Source organism: Mesocricetus auratus, unplaced genomic scaffold, assembly GCF_017639785.1.
Source record: "Mesocricetus auratus isolate SY011 unplaced genomic scaffold, BCM_Maur_2.0 Super-Scaffold_4256, whole genome shotgun sequence".
Taxonomy (NCBI): Eukaryota; Metazoa; Chordata; class Mammalia; order Rodentia; family Cricetidae; genus Mesocricetus; species Mesocricetus auratus.
The window spans coordinates 50,063,781-50,083,522 of record NW_024429182.1 but is presented as its reverse complement, the minus strand read 5'-3'; the positions used below and the strand labels follow the sequence as shown (position 1 = coordinate 50,083,522).

Below are 19,742 nucleotides of genomic sequence, written 5' to 3'. Positions count from 1 at the left end.
TTTTTTGTTTGTTTTTCGAGACAGGGTTTCTCTGTGGCTTTGGAGGCTGTCCTGGAACTCACTTTGTAGACCAGGCTGGCCTCGAACTCACAGAGATCCGCCTGCCTCTGCCTCCCGAGTGCTGGGATTAAAGGCGTGCGCCACCAACGCCCGGCTTCACGACCACTTCTTAATAGATACTTTTCAGTCATTTTGAGGAGAAAGTGAAAAAGCTCCAACAGGGAAACTGGGGCGGGTGGTGCCTGCATACAACTTTAATCCCAGCCCTCGCAAGGCAGAGGCAGGAGGATCTCTGAATTTGAAGTCAGCCTGGTACACAGAGCTACACACAAAAACCCTGTCTCGAAAACCAGCAAAAGAAAACAAAGACATTTATTGCTTATTTAGCTCTCGGAGAGACTAAGGAACTGTACTCCAAGATGGATTGTGTCACGTATTTGTATTCTTGCAAATAATCCCTCAAAGGGAACCTCTACTTGGGAAGATGTAAAAATCGAGATTCTTTTGCAAAATCCTCAGTGTGCTCTTTGGGCCCCCGGTGCTCCTAAGAATGTCGAGTTCCAGACTCTGACTTCGAGAGGGCAGGGGCAGCCATTTTACGACCAGAAGATCTCGTAGGGGATCTTTCCACGTTGGGAACACTGGGGGCCGCCATTTTAAGAGCAGTGCTGTACGGCACCTTACGCGCGCCGCCGTGAGGGTACGCACAGGCAGCTGCCATCTTGGCCAGCGCGTGCCGCGGCTGCCGTCCCGTGCGCCGGGTGGCCCTGTGTCGCCCCTCCGCTCCTCAGGGCACCTCCACCCGGGGCTGCTGTCTCTGCCCGCGGAAACCCACCCTTCGGTCTGCGTAGTTCTCGCTGCTTTCGTAGCGTGCCTGTGCGAATGCTCGCAGCTTCTAAGCGCTCGTTTTAACAACCTCCCACTGGGGGCGCTCGCGCGCCTCGTACCCCGCCATCTCCTGCCTTACAATGTCTAACCCGCTGGACTGGCCCTGTTCCCTGGATATGGCAAGTGTATCGACTAAGGATCCTCTTTCCCAAGAACGCTAACACAGGCGCTGTCCTCTGAGGCTCTGCATGACTTTATTCTTCAAATGCCTTTTCCTTTCCAATAGCTCCAGGTGAGACTGAGGACAAGCACCCGGGCATCCCCCTCTCCATTGCCTGAACGGATCACAGAGGGCATCAGGCAGGATTCTGGCACGTTAGCGGGGTCCCTCTGGATGGAGTAAAAGATGCTTGCAGTTGGCCTCAGGGTGAGGAGATGGGGTAGGTAGGGGTAAGGAGGGCTTGTGCTTGAGCTAATCTCATGATAGATAAGGGTAGACGAGCTGCTACAATTTCCTATCTAAGGGCGCGTCTCGGAGGGGGAGATAAGTTCAGAGGAGAGCACAGAAGAACTTCTTCTCCCGGAAGGGGTTTTCCGAAGTGGGCACAGGGGTGATGAGGGGATCCTCACAGGCGTGGGCATCACAGTAAGTCATCAGGTCTGCTGCTGCCTTGGACACCTGGGGCACAGCCAAGAGGGGAAACGTTAGCCAGAATTCCTGAAGGGACTACAGCTCCCTTCGCCAAACAGGCTGTCTTTTAGTTTCTAGTGCCCTTTGAGACAGTCCGTCCCCCGTCCCCACAGTCCTCGGGAACAGCTTTGCTGACAATGCCCAGTTTCCTCCTCTGACCTCAGGGTGTCTAGAAAAGAAGCATCTTTTTTCCGGGGTTTGAAACCCTACAGCTGAGGCCTGGAGAACTAATGGGAGTCAGGGTCGCACCCACCTTTATCCGGCACAAGCTGGCCTCGATCTTAAGCTGTTCCACCATCTTGCGTGCTTGGCCAATACTCATGGTGCTGTTCACAGGGGTCTCCCCTTTCATCCTGGAGGGAAGGCAGACACCTCAGTGCTCTCCGCTGAAGCTCTCAGCGTACTACCTCCACTCTCCAGTGGACACCCCATCTCTGTTTCTCAGTGGGGAGAATGGAGGAGAGATGAAAATCTCTCCAAATCCCTGGGTCCCAGTCACCCAGACATACACAGTCTGTGACCAAGTATGTTTCCAGCAGTGAAAGCCTCAGTCAGAACGAGCCCCACCCTGATGAAATCGCATCTGCTACCTGTCCCCATAAGCCCTAATGAGAGAGAAACAGGCTGCTCTCTACTCACCTGAAATGACAGGAGGCGGCGGCGGCCTGGGATGGAGGGTCAGTGGGGCGGGGGCGGCAGACCTGCCTCAGATAAGAGCCCCACCCTGCGGAGACTTGCAGCTAAAAATATCTGTAGCAGTGACAGCTAATGCAGAGAAGGTCACCAGGGATGCGCAGACTGAGGTCCTTGGAAAGGTGGTCTCGGCTATTGCAGCTCAGGCACGGTCCAGATGGCTGGTACCTGAAGGATGAAGGATGCTAGAAGGAGCCGCTCAGACTCTGGAGCGTACCAACTGCCCGGCCAGTGGGGGAGGTCTGGCTGCTCTTTGCATCCCCTGTGCACACCCCCACTGTTACTGTCTCACTACCTGCCCCTGCCCATTGTAGAAGTCCTCCCCAAAGGACCCGAGGAAGGAAGCAGGCGCCCCTCCTTAAGTGGGGTGGTCTGCCTGCCACAGCCCCTGCAGTAGAGTCGGTACCCGCTGTGGGAGACCCTGCTCATTTGAAAATCTGACATCAGCTGGGCTGCTGCCCGCCCCCTCACACACACCCTGACACAGCACTCAGCACCTGAATCTTCGTTTCTTTCAGGGACCCTCCCTCCATTCTGCAGATCCAGGACAGTGTGATGCTCTCCAGGTGATCAGCTTCTGGATCACCACTTCCTAGTCTGGAGAGGGGAGACCCAGGGGCAGCAGGGGTGACCATCAGGAAGATATCTAAAGAAATGATACAGCAAAGAAGAGAAGCTGGGGGGAAACAGACTTGCAAAGACCAGATCAAGAAAGGATCAGATAAAGAGGAGGTAAGGGCGCACGGGAGCTCGTGCGAACACTATTAACGCAGGTGGGCTGCTCGGAGTGGGGAGTAGGGCGCCAGGCGGTGGGGTTGGGGAGGTAGGGAATTGACTAGAAATTTTTCGCCTAAGTTGAGTAGACTGCTTACTACTATTGAAAAAGACCTCCTGGAGGACATAGTCTACAAGATGCCACCTTCAGAGACCTAGTCTCATTTTTGTAGGGATTCTGAAGTTGACTGCGTCACGCGGGTCACAGAAGGTCGATCATGCAGCATAAAAACTGGAGACTGAAAGGCCCCACGCTTGACCAGCCCGCGGACAGGACAGCAAGCCATCTGCGCAACACACAAGATTCGGGTTCTGGCAGGGTGCAAGCTTCTCAGGGCGAACGAGTCCCTTCCCCTCCACTCCCCTTGGATGCCTACAGGCTCAAGGAGCGATGCTGAATAAAAATACCCATTTCGCCACCTCCACCCCGCCCACACTGGATCCCTTTCTGGGGTGAAAAGGCATGTGTTGAAGGTTTCGGCGAGGGCCTTGAGAGGAGGACCAAGGGACACTGCTGAGTGGGGTCCGGAGGGGGAGCGCGTTGTCCTTTGGTCGCCGAACTGGAGTGTAATGATCTGGCTGGGACAGTGGGAGCTGGGCGGCTCACAGGCCCCGCCCCTGCGCAAGGGCCCCGCCCCTGCACGAGCCCTTCCCTGCGCTTAACTGGCGACTGACAGAAGGGGCGGGGCTTTCTCGGCCGCCGGAACTCCCTTCTCTAGGTTGCTTGGGCAGCCTGAGACTGGTGAGTCGGCCACCTGCCTCGCTGTGGTGGCCGGCGGTGTCCACCGCGTTCCCGCAGCGGTGGGCGCCCTGTCAGCGTCGCTCCGCAGTTGGGCCGCAGGGCGGGGTAGGGATCACACCCTCGGTGAGCGAGCACAGGTCCAGGCGGAGGGGGAGAAACTCCGGAGGCTGTTCCACCCTAGGCAAGTCACTCATCTTGCAATTCCTGGCATTCAAGTTCCATGTCATCTGTGCTTTGGTAGAGTTTTAAGGTTCTCGTTCTGTGTAAGAATAATGCTGTGAGTGTATTGGAGGTTTTTCGCGAGCTCCGGGGACTGAAGGAAACTCAGTGGAGGAAGGTGAAGGAGTACTTGGAAGAGAAAATGCATGTGAAACAATGACTGTCCTGTCTCTCCAGTTCCTCAAAGCCAGTTTAATGAGTTGTCTTTTGTTTTGTTTTGTTTTCTATTGTCTCAACTCCCTGGGGGGGAAAAATAGCTTTTTTTTTTTTTTTTTTTTTTGAGACAGCTCTGTGGCTTTGGAGGCTGTCCTGGAACTCGCTCTGTAGACCAGGCTGGCCTCGAACTCACAGAGATCCGTCTGCCTCTGCCTCCCGAGTGCTGGGATCAAAGGCGTGCGCCACCAACGCCCGGCTAAAAATAGCTATTTTTTTCCCCCTCCTCTTTCTGCAGGAACCTCCAGCCACCCTATCCCATGGCCAAGGGTATCGTCCCTGTGGAAGACCAGGCAGGAATTCAAAGCCTGAAGCTGGGGCTAGATCCTCTGCTGTCCCCATCATGGTCAATGACCCACCAGTACCTGCCTTCCTGTGGGCCCAGGAAGTAGGCCACGTCTTGGCAGGCCGGGCCCGCAGGCTGTTGCTGCAGTTTGCTGTGCTCTTCTGCACCGTCCTCCTGTTGCTCTGGGTGTCTGTGTTCCTCTATGGCTCTTTCTACTACTCCTACATGCCAACCGTCAGCCACCTCAGCCCCGTGTATTTCCACTACAGGTGAGAAGACTGCTCCATTGAAGTTGAAAATTACTCCAAGGACTCCTGGGCTCAAGGACTCTGTCCAGTCCCATTATTGATAGAGGATGAAATCTTACCCCAGTGTGTTAACAGGACTTCTCACCTCAAAAGCCAAGGCTGGAGCAGGTCTGGGCTGGCAGGGCCATAGGGTTCTAGATCTACCTGTGCTGCAAAATTCTGATTAGAAACCTAGAAAAAGAGCCTGGTCACACCTGTAATTCCAGCGCTCGGGAGGCTGAATTGGGAGGATTATCATGAGTTCCAAGCTAGCCTGGGCTACAGGTTGAGACCTTGTCTCAAAAGAATTTTTTAAAAAGACACTTTTAGAATCTAGTAGCTAAAGTCTGCTCCGTATAGGTTGCATAAAACCTTTTAAGCCACTGTAGAGCTTCCAACCTACTCAACCCCTTGGGCATCTAGCAGTTCCCCTGGCTTTTAGCTCAGGAGGTATTGGGAAATAGCTCCTTTGCCTTTTAGTTTACTTGTGCTTACTCACCATGGTCTGCACAGAACAAGATAACTACCTCCTAGAGTCCTGCTTCAGGCCTAGCCTCCGAGTTCATTCCCACTGTATTCATGCTGCCAGATTCTCTCTGTGCCCCAACAGATACAGAAAGCAGTTTTAGTTTCATCTTTGTTTCCCTGTCCCTAATCCCTAGTCATGTGCTCTCATTTTTAAGGTAGATCTTAAACATTTAGGGAACATGATTCTTATACATGTTGTAATTTAAGAAATGCAGCACTCAGCCGGGCGTTGGTGGAGCACGCCTTTAATCCCAGCATGGGAGGCAGAGGCAGGCGGATCTCTGTGAGTTCGAGGCCAGCCTGGTCTACAAGAGCTAGTTCCAGGACAGCTTCCAAAGCCACAGAGAAACCCTGCCTCGAAAATCAAAAAAAAGGGGGGGGGGAGGGAAGGAGGGAGACTGGCCTCCAAAGACAGGAGCAGCAGGAGACAGGAAAAAGGGGAGAGAGAAGGATGGGAGGCGAGCAGGGCTCTTTGAAGAGGGAAAATAGTGAATGTGCTCTTAGTGGCTGCAGCTGATGATGTACCCTGCCTCTCCTCCCGAGTGCTGGGATTAAAGGTGTGTGCCACCACTGCCTGGAGGAAGCCTTTTTTTTGATATTTGAATCTCTTGGCCACATTTGTTCTCCATTTCTCTGTAATGGAGAATATAGGATGGATGACAGGAGGGAGCTCTAGAGACCAGGTGTGGGCAGGCAGGCAAAGCAGGCTCTGTAACTTCACAAAGTATCATTCATCCCTTCTCATTTAGGACAGACTGTGAGTCCTCTGCCGCCTCACTCTGCTCCTTCCCTGTTGCCAATGTCTCGCTGGCTAAGAGTGGACGTGATCGGGTGAGTATGAGAGCCAGAACCAGGAAAGCTTTGATGACATGAGAAAGATGTGGAGAGCAGAGACTGAGCAACAGATGTAAAAGGAAGGTTCTGAAGCAAGCGGAGCTTGAAAAGAAAATCACTGTGACACATACCTGTAATCCCAGCACTAGGGGGGAAAGGCAAGGTTAATTCCAAATTTGAGACCAGCTTGGCCTGCATAGCCAGACCCTATTTCCTCCCAAAAAAGAAATTGGGGGTGGGGGGTGTCACAGTTGGCAGAGTACTTGCCTCATATGTATGAGGCTCTGAATTCAATCTCCAGTATCACATTAAAATCCAAATACTTATGTGTGCAACAGGCCTTAAGAGTGATTCTACCTTGCACTCATTACTTGAGTCATAGCTCCTGGATAAAGTCTTTGTTTTAGGCCCAAGTGAACAAATCAGCTAGTAGGAACAGCATGACATCCCCTCAAGTAATTGGAAGCTAATGTGTAAGGCCAGGCCAGGTGTAGTGGTCCATGACTTTCATTCTAGCACTTCTGAAACAGAGGCCAGCCTGATAATAATACACTGTGAATTCCATACTAGTCAGAGTTACATAGTGAGACCCTGCTATTTGTTTAAAAAAAAAAGCTACAAGGTTTTATACACACACACACACAAACCTATCTTGGAAAAATAAATAAATAAAAGATCAGCATTGCAGTGGTTGGCACACACCTTTAATACTAGGATTCTGGAGGCAGAGGCAGGCAATCTTTGTGAGTAAAATCCAGGCTGATCTACAAGAGCTAGTTCCAGGATAGGATCCAATGCTACACAGAGAAACCCTGTCTCAAAAAATCAAGTAAATAAATATATGAAAATGTGAAGATGGTTAACAAGTGTGTGTTACCTGTTGTCACAAAAGGTACTAAGCCAGAGGACTAACCAGATGCCAGTGTGACTGCAACAAACCTAGGAACTGTGACAAGTGTACACGGAGACAGCCTTCTCTACTTGGCAGGCTATGGATAGGATTCCAAGCTTAAAGGACCTGGACGATCGGTTTTTGTTTTTCGCTTTTTGTTTGTTTGTCTGTTTGTTTAGTTGGTTGTTTTTTTGAGACAGGGTTTCTCTCTGTAACAGTTCTGGCTGTCCTGGAACTCAGTTTATGGACCAGGCTGACCTTCAACTCACAGAGATCCACCTGTTTTCTGCCTTAAAGGTGTGCACCAGCACTCCCGGCTCGGTGTCAGTTTTGACTGCTTGAGTTTTTTTAGTTGTCAACTTGAAAGTTACTTTTAAACCAGGCACTGGTGGTGCATGCCTTTAATCCTAGCACTGGGAGGCAGAGGCAGGTGGATCTCTGAGTACAAGGCCAACGTGGTCTATAGAGCGAGTTCCAGGACAGCCTCCAAAACAAAGAAACCCTGTCTCGAAAAACCAAAAAAAGCCGGGCGTTGGTGGTGCACGCCTTTAATCCCAGCACTCGGGAGGCAGAGGCAGGAGGATCTCTGTGAGTTCGAGACCAGCCTGGACTACCAAGTGAGTTCCAGGACAGCCTCCAAAGCCACAGAGAAACCCTGTCTCGAAAAACCAAAAAAAAAAAAAAAAAAAAAGAAAAGAAAAGAAAAGAAAAACCAAAAAAAAAGAAAGTTACTTGTAGAAGTGGTATTTAAGAATAAATTGACTTTATGATAGGGTGTCAGTTCTTGTACAGTGGCGCACATCTGTAATCACAAATATTTTGAGTTGACGTCAGAGGGTGTTTTTTGTTTGTTTCCTGAGACATGGTTTCACTGTGTATCCCTGGCTGTCCTGGAACTCTGCAGATCCACCTGCCTCTGTCTCCCAAGTACTGGAACAAAAGGTGTGTACTACCACTGCCTGCCAGAGGATGTCTCCTGGGCAAGGTAGTTCCAGGCCAGTCCATACTGATAGGCTGTCACACACACACAGAAAGGAGCCCATACTAGAGAGGTAGAGGCAAGAAGGTTAGCCTGGACTACGTTGGAAACAAACAAAAAATGGTTAGCCTGGGAGTTGTGATCACCCTGTCACAGCCTCCCACATGCTGGAATTAAAGGCCTACAGTACCAGTCCAGCCTGGAAGCCGGGGATCTCAAAGTTGCCTTTTCCTCCTAAGTGCTGGGATTATAAGTAAGTGTGTAACACAATGCCAAGACTGGATATATTTTTTTCTTTTTTTCTTTTTTCTTTTCTTTTTTTTTTTTTTTTTTGGTTTTTTGAGACAGGGTTTCTCTGTATTGTTTTGGAGGCTGTCCTGGAACTAGCTCTGTAGACCAGGCTGGCCTCGAACTCACAGAGATCCGCCTGCCTCTGCCTCCCGAGTGTTGGGATCAAAGGCGTGCACCACCACCGCCCGGGGGGACAGCTTCTAGTTGCTTTTCTTAAGAGGATTATTGAGAAAAAAAATTATATAATATACAGTTTACCTCTGTAATTTATATAATATATAGTTTACCTCTTAAGATATGCAGTTTTATCACTCTTTTTTATTTGTTTACTTTGAGATGGAGTTTCACCATGTAGCCTTGGATAGCCTAGAACTTGCTATGTAGATCAGGCTGACCTTGAATTCATAAAGACCCACCTGCCTCTAGCCTCCAGAATTCTGGGATGAAATACATGCACTGCCATGCCAGGAATTGTATCATTTTTAATAAATTCAGTATTGTGCCAGGCGGGCACTTTAGTCCCAGCACTCGGGAGGCAGAGGCAGGCAAATATCTGTGAGTTCAAGACCAGCCTGGTCTACAAGAGCTAGTTCCAGGACAGCCTACAAAGCCACAGAGAACCCCTGTCTCTGAAAATAAATAAATAGATAGATAGGTATATGGATGGATTCAGTGTTGTACACACAGATAAATTTAATGTTTTTAATTAAATTACTCTGGATAAGATGATCTGCCACTATAGTGATTGTGTAAGAGCTGGCTAGGGAGGCAGAGCAGCACTTGCTTAATTAGTGAGGGCAGGCTGGGCCCAGGGGGACAGCTCCAGCAGCACACAGGCCTGAGTCACAGACGGCCCAGTTGGCAATGTGACTGTTCACTTTTGTAAAAGAAATGCAACAGGGATCTTTTCCGAACAATGGAGTACTCTGACTCAGACGTAGGAGCTAACTGGCTGAGTGTGGTGGTTCATGCTCAAAATTTTAGCACCAGAGGCTGAGGCAGGAGAAGTTCCATGAATTTGAGGCTATATGGTAAGTGCTAAGCCAGCCAAAGATACATAGCAAGGCCCTGTCTTAAAACAGGGCTCCCAGCTGTGCAATGGTAACACACCCATTTATTCCCAGCTCTTGGGAGGCAGAGGCAGGTGGAGCTCTTGTGAGTTCAAGACCAGCCTGGTCTACAGAGTGAGTTCCAGGACAGCTAAGGCTATACAGAGAAACCCTGTCTCAAGAGAAGAAAAAAACAAACAAGCCAGGCATCGTGGTACACACCTTTTCTCCTAGCACTGGGGAGGCAGAGGCAGTCAAATCTCTGAATTTGAGGCCAACCTGATCTACAGAGTGAGTTCCAGGCCAGGCAGAGCTACAGAGTGACATCCTGTCTCGAAACACTACAAATTTTTTTAAAGAAGATGGGTGTTGTTATCTTGGGCAGGTGCTGATGTACGGACAACCATATCGAGTCACCCTAGAGCTTGAAATGCCAGAATCCCCTGTGAATCAAGATTTGGGCATGTTCTTAGTCACTGTTTCATGCTATACCCGAGGTGGCCGAGTCATCTCTACATCTTCCCGCTCGGTAAGTGCGTGAGGACAACCAGGAAGTGGTGCACAGTGGTGGGACAGTCAGCAGGCATGGCCAGTGCTTCAGGAGAAGACCTCCTTGTCTCAAGATCAGGCCCCAGCCAGGACAAGAAGAACCCGATTAACAGGCCAGACATTGGCCAAACAACTAGAGAAGTCTGAAGAGTTCAACTGTTCTCAGAACAAGTAGACACCAGAAACATAATAGCTTTGATTGCTAGAGTTTTATGATGACCTTCCTCTTAGACTAGGAAAGAAATGCAGGGTTCTTATTAGCATGTGGTGGACACACATTCAGCACTGGACCCCATTTAAAATCACATTATGAATATCTGCATTCGAGGGCAGCTTCAGGGGTGTATTGGTACATGGATCCTAAACCAGACTACAGACTGGGGGGTGCACATGAGAGCAGACTGCTTACCTGAGGCAGGTGTTTTAGAGAAGGGCACTTGGATGTATTAGAATGGAGAAATGAGGGTAGTAGGGAGACGTTACTGAAATAGATGGAATGGTTGGGAGGGCTGGGAGTTAGGAAGGGAAGGTAAAGGAGCAGGGGCCCCAGCTGCTTACATGGACTGCTCAAGCATGGGGCAGACTGGAGAAAACACCTGTCTCCAACTTTCCTTTATGGCCGTCAGGTGATGCTGCATTACCGATCCCAGCTGCTCCAGATACTTGACACACTGGTGTTCTCCAGCCTCCTGCTCTTTGGCTTTGCTGAGCAGAAGCAGCTCCTGGAGGTAGAACTCTACTCCGACTATAGGGAGAATTCGGTAAGTGGGGTGGTGGGATAGGAGATAATCCTCCATTTGGCCCAAGATTGTACCTGAGAAGCCCATGGGCAGCCGGCTGCAATAGCCACACAGGCTGGAGGTAGGGAGAAGAGCAGACCGTGCCCTCTCCCCCCCCATGCAGTATGTGCCAACAACTGGAGCGGTTATCGAGATCCACAGCAAGCGCGTCCAGCTGTACGGAGCTTCCCTCCGCATTCATGCCCACTTCACTGGGCTCAGGTGAGAAACCACGGGAGGAAATCCGGCGGCTTTCCTGCAACCTGCCCCACAATGAAGAGAGTTCCAGGCAGAGATGACATCATGTTTGACAGAAGCCAGAGGCTCTCTCCACCCTAGTTTGACAATGTGTATCAGCTTTCAAAAGAGCTTCTTAGTAGGCCAGTGGTGGCACACACCTTTAATCCCAGCATTTGGGAGGCAGAGGCAGGTGGATCTCTGTGAGTTGGAGACAGCCAGGGCTACACAGAGAAACCCTGTTTCAGAAACAAAATTTTTTAAAGTTTGTTTTGTGATGAGTGTTTTGCCTGCATGTATGTATGTATGTGTACCACATGTGTGCCTGGTGGCTGAGGAGGTGGGAGCTTCCACGTGGGTACTGGGAATTGAACCTGGATCCTTTCCAAGGACAGCAAGTCCTCCTAACCACTGAACCAACTCTCCAGCCCCTTTTTTTAATATCCCATATGACACACCCTGTCATTACAGCACTAGGAGGCTGAAGGCAAGAAATCTTGCACTACAAAGCAAGACTCTCAACATAAATAATGAAAAGAAAATAAAAAGATTCTATGAGCCAGGTGCAGTGCTCTGTGTCTAGTCCCTGCTACTCAGGCAACATAGTAAAATCCACATACATCACCACCCACCCACCCACCCGGCCCTAATTTAAAAAAAAAAAGTAATCTAACTGCACACTGCAGGGATAGAGGTTAGTGCTCACTCAAGTTGTCCTACAAATATTTCTGCAGGGATAGAGGTTAGTGCTCACTCAAGTTGTCCTACAAATATTTCTGCAGGGATAGAGGTTAGTGCTCACTCAAGTTGTCCTACAAATATTTCTGCAGGGATAGAGGTTAGTGCTCACTCAAGTTGTCCTACAAATATTTCTGCAGGGATAGAGGTTAGTGCTCACTCAAGTTGTCCTACAAATATTTCTGCAGGGATAGAGGTTAGTGCTGTCTAGTGACTGCTACGCCCTTCCTGGCCCTGTTTCCCGCCTCAGGTACCTGCTGTACAACTTCCCTATGACCTGCGCCTTTGTGGGTGTCGCCAGCAACTTCACATTCCTCAGCGTCATCGTGCTCTTCAGCTATATGCAGTGGGTGTGGGGGGGCATCTGGCCCCAACACCGCTTCTCTTTGCAGGTCCGCAGGGGCAGAGACCCTACTTTTCTTCCTTGGGGGTCCTTGCTGGGGTCAGGGGCATGTTAGGAGTGGGGCATGGTTCCTGCACAGGGGAGGCTGGCTTCACTGCTTGGTGGCTACTCCTCCACAGGTTAATATCCGACAAAGGGATAGCTCGAGACACGGTGCCCAGCATCGGATCTCTCGCCATCAGCCAGGTAAAGGGGTTGGTTGAGAGATAGTTTGGCTGGGTTAGAGGGACTGCCTGCCTCCAGTATAGGGTATAGGCGACCCTGAAGCTGAGAGTGTAAGGAAAGGCTGAAGGAGGTAGAGTTGTGCAAGCCAAGCACAACCGCTGAGCCTTGCTGTCCTCTTTTACCGGACCTGCAGGCCAGGAGTCTACGAAGCAGTCAGACATGACAGAGGATGCTGAGAGCCCGGAAGATCCTTCAGGAACAGGTAGGATGCAGTCCCTCTTCCTGGCTCCACCACAGCACTTCCCTTGAGTGCTTAAATGTCACACCTCTGTTCCCCTTTTGGCTGAAGAGGGCCAGCTGTCTGAGGAAGAGAAACCACCAGGGAAGCCCCTGATTGGAGAGGCGGAGCAAGAGCGGGAGGCTAGTGATGGTGAGGGCACCGTATAATGGAGTGAAGTGTGGGGGGTGCCACCCCATCCCTGTTAACCTGTCTCATTGGCAATTGTGTTTGGCCCTTTCCTGGCTCAGGTTCAGGCTCCTGGGAAGATGCAGCTTTGCTAACAGAGGCCAACCTGCCTACTTCTGCCTCTATCTCTGCCCTTGCCCCGGAGACGCTGGGTAGCCGTGAGCCTTCTCTGGGCACCATCAGGCAGCGTCCAACATGCTCCAGTTCCTGAACAGAAGATTCCTTACATTCCAGCACTTTCCCATCTGACCCTTCTCCCTTTGTTGTTCCCTTTAATAAACTATTTTGTGCCAGGTGCTTTTGTGACGGTCAGAGGACAAATTTCAGGGTCAGTTCTCTCCTTCCACCATACAGGGTCTGGGGAGTCAAAAGTGGCTCATGCAAGATTTTGTTTTGGTTTGTGTGTATGTGTGTGAATGAACCTACATAAACTATATGTGCACTACATGTGTGCAGGGCCCAAGGTCAGACCGGATGTCAGATTCCATGTAACTGGAGATACACACAGTTGTGGGCCACCATGTTGAGTCTGGGAGCTAAACCCAGGTCTTCTGTAAGACTAGGACACTCTCTTAACCACTAAGCCATCGTTCCAGCCCTGAGCATCCATTTCTTATTATTTGTTTTTGGTTTTCCAAAATAGGATCTGTCTGTGTAGCCCTGGCTATTCGAAAATTCACTCTGTAGACCAGGCTGGCCTCAAAATCAACAGAGATCCACTTGCTTCTGCCTCCTGAGTGCTGGGATTAAAGGCGTGCACCACCAGTGCCCGGCAGCTTACACTTCTATCCCTGCTAATGCAGAGGCCATGGAGGGGAGCTGTTAACTGGCTGGCTTCATCTGTCTTGTGCAGCCTGCTGTTTTGTAGAATCCAGGACATGAGCCTGGTGATGATCCCACTCACTGGGCCCCCCCCCCACCAGTCACTAATGAAGAAAATGCCTGACAGGGATCTTAGGGCGGCTTTTTCTCAGTTCAGGTTCCCTCCTCTCAGATAATTAGCTTGTGTGTCAAGTTGCCTTAAGACCAGCCAGCATAGACACCATGTCGGTGGTAGGATTTGAATGTAGATCTTCCTGGAAAAATAGCCTGTGCTCTTAACCACTGAGCATCTCTCTAGCCCCTGTATTGCTTTCTTTCACAGGACAATCTAAGAGCATCACACACTCGAAGAAGATTTATTTAGTTTATGATCTAATATCCCCAATTATACTCAATAAATTTTCGTGGTACTAAGTCAGTAAATGATAAGCACCTATACCCCAGCTACTAAGACAGGAATGTTGTTTCAGCCCTCTCTGTCTTCTCTCTCTCTCTCTCTCTCTCTCTCTCTCTCTCTCTCTCTCTCTCTCTCTCTCTCTCTCTCTCGTTTGTCTTTTTGTTTTGCTTTTTGAAACAGAGTTTCTCTGTGTAACCTTGGCTGTCCTGGAACTAGTTCTGTATACCAGGCTGGACTTGAACTCACAGAGCCTGCCTCTGGAGTGCTGGGATTAAAGCATGTGCCACCACTACCTGGCCTGGTTTCTTTCCTTTTTATATATTTTGAAACAGATTCTTGGAGGCTGGCCTCAAACTTTCAGCAGTTCTCCTGCCGTGGCATCCCAAGTACTGAGTTATAAGCTTGTACCACCTATGCAGATGTTTTATGACTTTGGTTTGTTCTCTGAGATAGTCTGTAACACAGGCTGTTTTCTAACATTCTGCCCCAGTGTCCCTAGGGCTGAGAAATTCCGGCTTGCACCACCACACTCAGTGCAGCTGTTCCCATCAGAAGTCTAGGCAGAAACCGTATCCTGGCCAGCAGTAGGCTCCCTGCTCTAGCCATGTGATTCTCTTCTCCCCAAGGGAGGGGACAGTGTAGGGCGGGTCTGGAGAGCGATACATCACTCTGGCCTTTGTACCCCTCCCTTCTCTGTCCATTGGGAGGCAGAAGACAGGAAATGACTGCCATGAACGTGGTAGGATTTTCACTAAAACAGCATTTTGTAATTCAGGCCTCATACTGTCCGCAGATGTTTTTCTGCCTAATACCAGCCAGGTGCCCTCCCCCTTGGCAATTCTCCCCCTGCCTCCTCATGACTGCAGCCTTTGGATTCTCAGTTCCTGGCTGCTCTCCACACTTCATTCCTGTCAGAACCCAGGCATCCTGGCCTCCAGCTGAAAGCACTGCATGTGGCTTCCCCTACCCCTGACCCCGTGACTCAGTGCCTCTGAGGGAACCAGCCCTTTTCTTGGCACTCAGGGGCTAGGTGGTGACATCAGAGTTGAGGGGTATAAAAGTTCTCAGTCAAAATAGAATTGAAGATACAACCTGACAGTGGCCTGTGACGGGACCTTTCCGCCTGATATCCACAGATGTTTGGAGGCAGATTCTCACTGTGTCAAGGCCTACCCACTGGTGAGAGGCTGCTGTGGGTCCCGGGAAGAGGGTGGACAGGAAGGATCCTGGATTGATTGGATAGCATTTGCACGAATTCAGATAGAGAATAAGGACTCCCATGCCTATCCCCGCCATTCTGTCTCTTCTGTCTCCTGACTTTGCGAGTGTGTGTGTGTGTGTGTGCACGCGTGCACGTGCCTGCATGTGTGCATGCGTATCTTACTAAGCACTGTTTTACATAGGTCAGGTCTCTGGGCAGCAACTGGTTCTTTGCACCTTTCTTCCTTGAGCTGAGTAAATCTGTTCCCTCCTCCTCTCCCCAGCACTTACTTTCGTTTATCCATCAGCTGCTTGCTTCTGGGCACTTTGCATGGTGCTGCCCAACATCTGTCTCTCATCTGTGGTGCTGCATTTCATTTTTATCCCAAACCAAGCACAATCAGGCCTAGTGACACACATTGTTAATCCTAGTGATTTGAGGAAATAGACGGGAGGACCAGGGGTTGGAGACAGCCTCAGACCAGTCCCTCCCCTCCCCAAAAAACCCACCCTGCATTCAGATCAGCTGACCGAATAACTGCATGCCTCAGTCCCACCTCTTTCCTTTGCCCATATTGATCCTATGTTGTGCTTTTCCCAGAGGTCTTGTTCTGGAAGGCACGGCAGGCAGCATTTACCCAATTCACTCCTTCCCTTCCAGGCTCCATGTTGGGCTCTCTTTACCTTCTGTGGCTTGTGGCTATGACCACCTCCTTGGTTTCTAAGGCTCAGGTCTTGACCCCCCAAGACTATGAGGAAGATGACGATGAGGCGGTAGCCACACCTTCCTTGGCTGTGCCTTGCGACTATGACCGTTGCCGCCACCTGCAGGTGCCCTGCAGGGAGCTGCAGAAGGCTGGGCCAGTAGCCTGTTTGTGCCCAGGGCTCTCCAGGGAAGATCGCCAGCCAGACCCTCCGCGGCTGGGAGAAGTGCACATTGTGGCTGAGGAAGGCTGCGCGGTTGTCCACTGGTGCGCTCCCTTCTCTCCCGTCAAGCACTACTGGCTTCTGCTTTGGGAAAGCAACGGGGCTCCACAAAAGAGTGGCCCCCTCAACGCAACAGTTCGAAGAGCAGAGCTGAAGGGACTGAAGCCTGGGGGTACTTACGTGCTTTGTGTGGTGGCTGCTAACGACGCTGGTGAAAGCCATGTTCCTGGAGCAGATGTTGAGGGTCCTGACAACTGGACTGACCCTTCCTTTGGGCCTTGTCGAAAGCTTATCATGCCGCCTAAACCGCTCACCCTGGTCTACGCAGCCATGGGAGTGGGCACAGCTCTGGCTCTGCTGAGCTGTGCCGCCCTGGTTTGGCATTTCTGCCTTCGTGAACGGTGTGGTTGCCCACGACGTCACGGTACAGCCCAAACTTCAGAAGCTCTCTGATGGGAGTCCCACCGACTAGAAACAACTCTGGTGCATTCCAGGCACATCTGGAGAGCCCAACCCACTCCCAGGAGGAGTATGGGGCCTGCTGCCACCTAGCACCAGCGGTAGAGCCAAGCCAGAGCAGAACCAGGCAATTGGCCATGGAACTGAGAGCCTGAGAGCTTGTTTAGTCCCTAACTAACTCATCACTATTTCCCCCTGAGGGCTAGGAAGGAGTAGCAATTATTTCTTGGGGGTCAGATGTAAATGTTTTAAGCTTTACGTGCTTGCGGGGGTAAAATAGCATATATCACATAGGTACTTATACATAGGCAGTTAAAACGGAGCTATTTAAGGCCCTGCATGGTGGTCTACATTTCTAATCCCAGCACTCTGGAAGGAGAGACAGGCAGATCTCTGAGTCCAGGGCAGCTTGAACTACATAGAAAATTCCAAGTCTACCCAGATTATATACTGAGACTGTCACTAGAATAAAATAAAACAAAAGCAAAAACTAACATCAGGGGCCTGGGGAGAGAGATGGTTTAGTAGTCAAGAGCACTAGCCTTTTCCAGAGGACCAGAGTTCTATTCCCAGCACTCACATAGCAGCTCACAATCATCTGTAACTCCATTTCCAGGGGACCCAATGTCTACTCCTGACCTCTGCCAACATAGGCACTCACATACATGCATACATTTATATATATGCAAAACACTCATACACATAAAATAAAAATAAATTTAAAAATGTTAACTGTCCATAGTTCATAAGCCTTCCATGGCAAGCAGCAGGTCAGGTTCTTCCTGTTGGCTGGACTTTGCCAATACAAGTCATACTTTCTCAAAGCTGCTCTGCAGCTGTGAGTGCCTACCACATATATTCTGAGAATAAGCTTCCTTCCTTGAGTAGGAGTTGAGACTGGAGCTCTGCCTTCTCCTACCTTTTGTTTGCTAAGGATGAGCCTGTTCAGAGTTCAACTGTGTCTGGGAGAACTGAGAATTAAGGATCAGCATGAGCTGGAGGAGACAGAAGGCCTAAGCTGCAGCCTACACAAGTTATCGTTTTTTATTAGTTATTAACAGTTTATACCAATGACTCCCCAAGTGTGTGTAACTGTTTATCCGCTGTAATAACATTAAAGGCAAATTAAAAGCATTGTATTTTCAGTTTTCATGATCATGTTTAATTTCATCACTTCTCAGCCTCCTGGCTAAGATCAAGTGTATTTTTCAAATATATATATGTGTGTGTGTATGTATGTATATATATATATATATCCTTTCGGTTTGTGTTTATTTGAGACAGGCTCTCACTGTGTAGCCCTTGCTGTGCTAAAACTCCCTCTGTAGACCCAGTAGGCTTGAAACTCACAGAGAGCTTCCTGCCTCTGTCTCCTGAGTGCTGAGATTAAAGACACACCTGGCTGTTTTGATGTTTGAGTCTGTCTCATAAAATAAGGTTGACCAATCTGCTACCTTCCACATAATACACCATGGCTTTGAATTTGTGATAATCCTCCTGCCTCAGCCTTCTGAGTACACATGCCAACTTCGAAATGTATTTATTACTTACAATTCTTAAGCTTCTATAAAGGTTTTGAATGCATGGCACATATGTGGAGGGCAGAGGACAACTTTCAGGGGTTGTTTCTGTACTCCTGCATTCCTCCCTGGAATGTGGGTTCCAGGGCTTAAACTCAGGTTGTAAACCTTGGCAGCAAGCTCCTTTACCTGCTGGGCCATCTCAAAAGCCCCTGGATTTATTTTTTTATCCCTCTCCCCATTTATTTTTTAAATTATGTGGATGTAGAAAAGTTTGTTACAAATTGTTACACAGTATAAACCTCACTTTTACTAATCTGATAACTCTTTGAGGTGTTGGAGTTGAATCCAGAGCCCTGGAAATGGTAGGCATGCATTCTACCTCTGAGCTATCTATATTCCCAGCAAGGCCATGGAGTTAATCTCCATGTGCACACTGTTCCAGGGCAGTAGCTATGCTGAGCTGAATTATTCTAGTGTTAGAACAAAGCTGTTATTACCCAAGGTCTCAGTAAACTGATAGAGGGAACCTAGGAAACAATCAAAAGGCAACCTTGAAGCTAAATGTGGTTGTATGAGCCTTGAATCTCAGCATTCTGCAAGCAGAGGCAATAGGATTCTCTGTGAGTTCCAGACAATTTAGGCTGTATAGGGAGCTCCAGGCCGGGCAGGGGGCGCCAGTGAGGCTCTGTCACAAGAATGAGTTACTTGCTCAGTTCTTTTGTTTTGTTTTTTAGTAATTCTCATTAAAAGTATCATTGTTCAAGCTGGGCAGTGGAGATGCACACTTTTAATCCCAGAACTCGAGAGGCAGAGGCAGGTGGATCTCTGTGAGTTCAAGACCAGCCTGGTCTACAAAGTGAGTTCCATGACAGCCAGGGCTACACAAAGAAACCCTGTTTTGGAAAGGGAGAGGATGAGATCAAGAGAGGGTGTATGCAAAGGGAGTGAGAGAGGGCAGGAGGGAAGGAGAGAGACTAACTATCATCTTTAATTAGAAAGAACACAAATTCCCAACTGAGTATGCTGGATTCACAGCTAATTAAGAAAAACTTACACTGTTATGAGTTATGTGTGGAAGGAAGGCTGGAGGCTTACTGAATAAATTACAAAATCCTTCAACAACAGCTTCTGATGTAGTGATTAAATATAGCAGTCAAATCATTTTTTGTCTTTTAAATTATTCATTCATTTAATATGAATTGGTGTTTTGCCTGCATGTATGTCTGTGTGCCACGTGGGTGCTTGGTTCCAGAGGAGACCAGAAAAGGCATTGGATCCCCTGAGACTACAGTCACAGGTAGTCAGGAGCTGCCAAGTGGGTGCTGGGAGTTGAACTCTGGTCCTCTGCAAGAGCAGCCAGTGCTCTTAACTACTGAGCCATCTCTCCAACCCTTCTCCTTTTGGCTTTTGTTTGTTTTGTTTTACTTTTTGAGACAAGGTTTTTTGTACAGTATTTGCTGTCCTGAAACTCTCTGTAGATCAGGCTGGCCTCCAACTCACAGCGATCCTCCTGCCTCTGCCTCCCAAGTGCTGGCGTACGCCACCACCACCCAGCTTCTCCAGTCCTTCTTATCTTAAAGCTTATCTGGGTAAAAATAATTATTTTACATATTTTGAAACTTCAAATTTTCTTATTCAGCAAGACCAAATATTCTAAGTGCACACTGTGTTCCCCATGAGCACACATTCCCTCCTAGAGGATGCCAGCTTACCTCTTAGCTATACAACTATAGGTGGTCATATAAGGGTCATGCTAGATTTGACCAGCATA

General features: G+C 49.3%; 3 protein-coding genes across 8 annotated transcripts; 2 read left to right on the top strand and 1 right to left on the bottom strand.

Annotated features, from left to right (window-relative positions):
• Positions 1-857: 857 nt before the first annotated feature.
• Bscl2 (BSCL2 lipid droplet biogenesis associated, seipin) lies at positions 858-12,938 on the top strand. 5 transcript variants are annotated; one of them, XM_040748039.1, is made up of 13 exons: positions 864-1,120; positions 2,731-2,944; positions 3,160-3,447; positions 4,399-4,715; positions 6,011-6,092; positions 9,692-9,835; positions 10,482-10,616; positions 10,759-10,856; positions 11,860-12,001; positions 12,132-12,198; positions 12,371-12,439; positions 12,527-12,607; positions 12,706-12,938. In XM_040748039.1, the coding sequence occupies exons 4-13, from the start codon at positions 4,504-4,506 to the stop codon at positions 12,852-12,854; spliced, it is 1,179 nt and encodes a 392-aa protein (XP_040603973.1). In that variant the 5' UTR covers positions 864-1,120; positions 2,731-2,944; positions 3,160-3,447; positions 4,399-4,503; the 3' UTR covers positions 12,855-12,938. The 5 variants fall into 5 exon arrangements, with proteins under 5 accessions (XP_040603975.1, XP_040603966.1, XP_040603964.1 ...); XM_040748030.1 differs by lacking the exon at positions 3,160-3,447 and having other exon boundaries at positions 862-1,120; XM_040748041.1 differs by lacking the exons at positions 3,160-3,447; positions 12,706-12,938 and having other exon boundaries at positions 858-1,120; positions 12,520-12,607.
• Positions 1,066-2,852, bottom strand: Gng3 (G protein subunit gamma 3). Of its 2 annotated transcripts, XM_040748047.1 has the most exons (4): positions 2,710-2,852; positions 2,159-2,380; positions 1,773-1,872; positions 1,066-1,507 (listed from the first exon to the last, which is right to left on the bottom strand). In XM_040748047.1, the coding sequence occupies exons 3-4, from the start codon at positions 1,869-1,871 to the stop codon at positions 1,379-1,381; spliced, it is 228 nt and encodes a 75-aa protein (XP_040603981.1). In that variant the 5' UTR covers position 1,872; positions 2,159-2,380; positions 2,710-2,852; the 3' UTR covers positions 1,066-1,378. The 2 variants fall into 2 exon arrangements, with proteins under 2 accessions (XP_040603981.1, XP_005063924.1); XM_005063867.4 differs by lacking the exon at positions 2,710-2,852 and having other exon boundaries at positions 2,159-2,692.
• A 1,616-nt stretch (positions 12,939-14,554) lies between the features above and the next one.
• Positions 14,555-17,582, top strand: Lrrn4cl (LRRN4 C-terminal like). Its single transcript, XM_005063866.4, has 2 exons — positions 14,555-15,041; positions 15,724-17,582. Exons 1-2 carry the CDS (start codon positions 14,999-15,001, stop codon positions 16,440-16,442), a joined length of 762 nt encoding a protein of 253 aa, XP_005063923.2. The 5' UTR covers positions 14,555-14,998; the 3' UTR covers positions 16,443-17,582.
• The last annotated feature ends 2,160 nt before the right edge of the window (positions 17,583-19,742 follow it).